The 6,405-nt window shown below is 34.1% G+C and overlaps 1 protein-coding gene across 1 annotated transcript; it reads right to left on the bottom strand.

The window, feature by feature from the left end:
- On the bottom strand, positions 1 to 4,485 carry LOC139092014 (uncharacterized). Its single transcript, XM_070642297.1, has 3 exons — positions 4,220 to 4,485; positions 1,364 to 3,486; positions 1 to 594 (listed from the first exon to the last, which is right to left on the bottom strand). The coding sequence occupies exons 1-3, from the start codon at positions 4,430 to 4,432 to the stop codon at positions 36 to 38; spliced, it is 2,895 nt and encodes a 964-aa protein (XP_070498398.1). The 5' UTR covers positions 4,433 to 4,485; the 3' UTR covers positions 1 to 35.
- Positions 4,486 to 6,405: the final 1,920 nt, after the last annotated feature.

Genomic DNA, 6,405 nt, shown 5'->3' with positions numbered 1-6,405 from the left:
AATTGTTTAAAATATTAAATTTTATTTAATTGTTTTCAAAGAGTATAAGACTTAAATAAAGGCAAATTATCAATCTTCTTTGTTGTCTTTGAGGGTCTGTGCCTTTGCACTTTCCTTTTAATCAGATTCTGACCATTTAAGTCACCCAAAAGTATCGAGAGATTCTTTAAATGTTTAACTCTCTTGCTACTCTTTTCCATAGCTTTTTTGGTACCATCCATTGCTTCCGAATCCATTACTATTTGAGACATTAGTTCTGACTTTTTAGCTTCCTCGTCTCGCTTTTCCATAATCTTCTTGATGCTGTTCATGGTATCAGAATCCAAAACAAGGTGTGAAAATGCAGTGTCCCAACGTTTTATGATGAATTTTAGGAACGGATTTGCACTTTTTCTAGCCCAATTTGGAATGAATGCTGTAGATTCAAAAATTGGTCTTCTTTCGTCAATATAAACTTGACCTGATTTCTTCTCGACTAATAATGTTCGAATCTGATGAAGATGAGGATACTTGCAGATGAATAATTTTATGAATTTAAAGATGAGCCGATCCATTGCGTTGGGCTGCTTGTTATTTGGGCGAGGATTTATTATTCTAAATAAATAAATAAAATAAATTAATTTTTTTATCATTTAATTTAAGAGTTTTCTGAGCGACACAAATGAAGATGGCTCTGGTAAGGTGCTTTTAGGACTCTGTTAAAGCTCTTTTATTGAAACCACATTGAAGAGCCTAGGAGCCTTAAGATCCTAGGAGCCTTTAGACCATAGGAGCCTGAAGAGCCTAGGAAACTTAAGGGCCTAGAAGCCTTAAGAGCCTAGGAGTCTTAAGAGCGTTAAGAGCCTTAAGAGCCTTAAGAGCTTTAAGAAGCCTTAAGAAGCCTTAAGAGCCTCAAGAAGCCTTAAGAGCCTCAAGAAGCCTTAAGAGCCTTAAGAGCCTCAAGAGCCTTAAGAGCCTCAAGAGCCTTAAGAGCCTCAAGAGCCTTAAGAGCCTCAAGAGCCTTAAGAGCCTCAAGAGCCTTAAGAGCCTCAAGAGCCTTAAGAGCCTCAAGAGCCTTAAGAGCCTCAAGAGCCTTAAGAGCCTCAAGAGCCTTAAGAGCCTCAAGAGCCTTAAGAGCCTCAAGAGCCTTAAGAGCCTCAAGAGCCTTAAGAGCCTCAAGAGCCTTAAGAGCCTCAAGAGCCTTAAGAGCCTCAAGAGCCTTAAGAGCCTCAAAAGCCTTAAGAGCCTCAAAAGCCTTAAGAGCCTCAAGAGCCTTAAGAGCCTCAAGAGCCTTAAGAGCCTAGGAGCCTTCTTCATTTTTGTCGCTCGGTCGGGCTAAAATCCGAGTCGACATTAATCTTTGTTAAATTCTATAAAGACTTACTTAACAGCATAAAAGTTGCGCATCTTCTTTGCAAATTCGACATATTTTTTAGCAAATAGCTTCAAACTGAATATCTTTGCATCTTCCATAATATTCGAGATATCATTAACAGCAATCGAGAGTATCAAATTGGTTTTGTTGATAATAAGGATGATAATCAATGTTAAAACAGCACCTTGAATAACTCCAGTTATTTTATCTGAAGATATATCAAGTTCTCCAGAATACATCATGATGTATTTCATTGATGCATTACCAAATGAATGAAATTCCTCAATTTGACCTCCGATTGATTTATCAAAAAGAATAAAAGCTAATGAAGCACATCCAAGGAATAAAGGCACAAACAGAAAGAAAACACGCATGTAGCTGCTAAATGCTGTTTGGAAACATTTCATGTAGATTGAAAATTTCAATGATGGATATAAGGATAATGATGCAATGATCATGAAGAACACATTAAGTCCTTCAAAGAATATCAAAAAGAAGTAAAGTAATTCCAATGGGAATTGTTGATACACAATGAATATGACAATGTGGATCGATTGTATAATCACTAACAATATCTCGACCCAATTTGATGTCTTCTTGAAGTAATCATGTCCATAAATATAAAAATACTGCATAATCTCTCTGGGTACCAAAAATAAGAATCTAACAGCACTAAAGACGTAAATCCAAATAAAGTTAAATTGTTGTGTCGTGTCCATTGAATCCATGGTTCCATTGAATCCCCCATCAAATTGTGAAACTGTTGTTGTCTCGACTGATTCCGTGCTGTTCGTGGATGAATTCCCATTCGAATGGAAAATGTAAACCAATCCAATTGTCGGCAATATATAAAACATGAAGAATCCAATTAAATTCCAGAAAAATATTCGATCATATTTTTGAATCTTAGTCATAATGATCATTTCCATCACCGGATGGGTTACCAGAGATTCTAAATTATGATCATTAATGATGTACTCCATTGTCTCATGATCCTCATTCATCATTGTAGGATCATCATCTTTTGTATTGGGCTTATCTTCATGATTATAGTAAGGAAGCATAAATTTACAGTCAATTTTGTAGACATCATCTTGACATGAAATGCGTGAATCCAGAAAATCTTTCAAAACATTCTCAGATATCCATGATTTGGGAAGATTCTGTCGACCAAGCTCATATTTATTGTCCAAAAACAACGATACTGCGTCATTATGAATCTGTGTCGGTATCATGTTTGGCGGAAATTCTGGACATAAAGTCAGGAAGTTGATGTATTCAAAAATTTTCTCGAGTATTGCTTTCTGGTTTGTCTTAATGGCTGCATAGGCAAGGATGAAGCAAAAATGTGTTGAATATTTCTCATAATAATTGAAAATATTCTCGTTATCTACATGCTGATGACTCCTATCGTAATCAGATGGTAAGTTATAAATCTCTTTGTATGATGTTTCCAGTTCTTCAAGATATTCAGGAAAATCGTTTAAAAATTCATTTTCTTTTTCTTGGATGATCAAGGACAATAGATGTAAAAATGGATTGAACTTAGTGTCCATATTAAATTTCAAGTTAGTCTCAATAGATTTGTGTTCTAATTTTAGGTTATACACCTGTGAGGATGAATATTTAGATGTTCCATTGTTGGATAATTCTTCAGGATATGCAATATGTTTAGATTCAGAATATTCAACATAATATCCCCAATAAATCATAAACAGTCCGATATAGAAATGCTCTGTTGGTCGTTTGAGCTCATTTTTTTTATCATATACTTCTGGTTCCTTCCTCAATGTCTTTTCTAATAATTCTTGAAAATATTCATTTTTACCTAAACGATCAGGACAATATTGATGAACTTCTTCAAGTATATACATCAAATTATTGCAGTTATCGTCATCCAATTTATAGTCCTTGTTGATCAATTCCAAGTGATACTCAATCATGCAGTTTGAATAGTCTCTATTGATTTCATCGTCATTATAACACAATGCGTCCTTTAACATCATACAATGTAAGGGTTTTTGGACATGTTTATAATTTTCTGGTACTTTTATCATGAAAAATGACATAATGTGATAATCATTCTTCATTTGAAGGACATAATCGATCAGTTTTTCTCCTAATGGATTTTCCTAGTGATAAAAAGTTTGTTATTTAGTGGTAAAATTAGGATTATTAATGTATTAATCTTGTAAAAGTCAAATCGAGTCAACTCGACTCCATATCCGAGCAACACAAATAAAAATGGCTCTTTTAAACCTCTTTTTGCCTCTTTTATTAACATCCTATGGAAGCCGCCTATTTTTTGGCAGCCATATGGACGCAAAACGGTCATATGAATGCCAAACGACCATATGAACGACCATACGACTTCCATTTGGTATTCATAAAAGAGATTGTTCAGAGCATTCAAAGTTCCATTACGAAGGCATTTTCATTTTTTTAGCTCAGGTATTGAAATTCCAGTTGACTTCAAAGTCTGGTTTATAGAAATACTAGGGTTCACCCAGATCCCGAGTGGACAAAAGTACATTATAACTAGTTAAAGGCAAGTCAAGCTCTAGACGATGACAAGTTCTAACGGTCTTTTGTCCACTCGGGGATGTACAGGCCTGCAGTTTCTATTGTTCTAGATGCTCATCCAATTGCATCTAAATGCATCCATCTGAATTTTTTGTATGGAAATTTTTTTAGTTAAAAATGATGAAAAATTGCAATTTTGAGAGCTTTTAAAGTGTTTGGTTAAATTTTCAGATGCATTTAGAAACGCATCCAGTCTGCAGTTTTCTACATCTATGCATCTATGTGCATCTAATTTTGGCAAACTCTAAGAAATACAAAAAAACATTTTATTTTAATACTTACCAATTGAAATATTTCAGGCTTTTCCCATAATCGAAACTCGCTCCAGATGTAGCCCAAGAATTCAGCATATTTTTCATAGTCAAGGAACTTTTTGGTGTCATTTACAGTTAGTTTTAAAATTGGATTCAAAAATATTTCTTCAAAAATACTCTTCACATCAAATGTTTCCCTTCCAAAGAAAAGTCGTCTTGTATATGGTGTATTTTTTACCATACTTCAATCTTTTAAGATTTACATGAATTGTGTCATTGCCAGTTGTAATGTTGGTTTCAATGGCAGCTCTTAGGTTAGCCTAATTGGGTACAAAATATTAAAATATTCAGGTTGTGGATGATATAAGTAATGAGTGGACAAATATAGATTATAATCATGATTGGAACTCAATATACAATTGATGACAAGTTCTAACGTATTTTTGTCCACTCGGAAGTATCCTTGCTAAGGGCTAAGCTGACCATTGTCCCGAAAATAACCGTTAAGTTTCAAATGTTCATAAATTTTCCTCAAATTACACAAAAATCTTATTATTTCTCAAAGAATGTCTGGCCAGCCTATGCTTAGCACATAAATTAGAATCAAAATTCAACTCACCATTGCCATCTTCTCATCTTTTGTTATTGAATCCTCTAAAACGCAGCGAAACTCTTCAACATCCTTAAAATCATCAGTAATTTCATATTTTATGTTTGATCCTTTTGTATGAATTAGAAGAAATTCCTTAGTATCTGTCAGTTTATGATATATCGACATTAGACAAAGGAGACGTCCATACGGTTTAATGGAATATGTCCAATATTCTCCGAAATAATTTTGATGTTTAGTCACAAATTTCTTATAATTGTTTTTAAATTTAACCAAATGATTTTCAATAAGATAAAAAGCAAGGTCGAAAAAGTCCTTGTCGCAGTCTCTAATCAATGTCCTGTACGGTATCTTGAAGATTGATTTGTAACCTTCTATACCTAATGAGGATAAATCCGTAATTATTTCCTTTATTTCTTGATATTTAGTGCTGTCAGTGATTTCTATGAAAACAACAAGAAGCTTTAAAATCTGAACTTTGTAGTCTTCATTCTTAATTTCTAGAGCAGCATTTACTAAGTCATCAATATCAGAAGGGACGAATTTTACTTTTAATTCCTTTTCTATAAATTCCCGATTTATTTCATTGAAGTAGAAAAAGATAATTTTAAGGCAGACATGATGGTAGTTCTTCATGCCATCAACATCAAAGAATTTGAACAATTTACGGATCAGCTTTACATTAATCCTGTATTTAGCAGCATGTGCATCATACGATCCAAGTTTGACATTAAGGAAGTACTTTTCAGGTGACATTTTACTTTGCTCCTTCCAATCATACATCAAAATGCTGAAGACATTCCTTATATCCACATTATCTGTCACGCAATAATAATTGATGATTTGCTGACCAGCTTCAGATTCCCAAAATTTCTCGCTATCCTTTTTCATCACCAATTCGCTTATTGCTTTTGAGTTGTAATCAAAAAATGTAAATTTTGAATAATCAGTTTGATCAAGGTGTTTTGGATCAGATGATGATTTTCCATTTGACGATGGCATTGGAACAACTGTTTCATTATTTCCTGCCTCTAAATCATTATTTACAGAAACGCACGGAGTTGCCTCAGTAATATCACCATTATTTGACATTTTTGCTGAAAATAAAAATACAATCTGTAAGATACAATCCAAAACTGGTCATTTAAAATGCAGGATATGCAGGCCTGCGGTTGTTGGTTATACCCTATAGAAAATCCAATGTTTAATATAATGGTGTACCCAGCAAAGGATTGAATGTTACAAAGTTAAGCGAAATTGGTTTGAATATAACCATAACAGGCAAAGGGCATAATTTTGAGAGATTGCTAGGTGCTCGCGCGGGAGGCCAAAGAACTCATAGAAAGAAGCTGTCAATAAAGATAATTTCACATTTGGAATGTATGGCTAGCGAAGTAAATAAGTGCTAGATGCCCAAACAGACAAAAATCATTCTCATGAATATTCTCATAAAATTGAGCACATCCAACTATATTAATTGAGTATACTCATAAAGACACTAATTTAGATGTTAACTCATTGTGTGTTAGAGATGAGCATGCTCGTGATCATTAACCTCAGCTTACTCTGCTCTTGAGAGCCCTTTCCTTGTCTGCCAGGGTAAA

The sequence above is a fragment of the Chironomus tepperi genome, unplaced genomic scaffold (genome assembly GCF_022539635.2).
Source record: "Chironomus tepperi strain 1889 unplaced genomic scaffold, CSIRO-AGI_Ctep_v1 contig_285, whole genome shotgun sequence".
Lineage (NCBI taxonomy): Eukaryota > Metazoa > Arthropoda > Insecta > Diptera > Chironomidae > Chironomus > Chironomus tepperi.
This window is presented reverse-complemented; position numbering and strand designations above follow the sequence as displayed.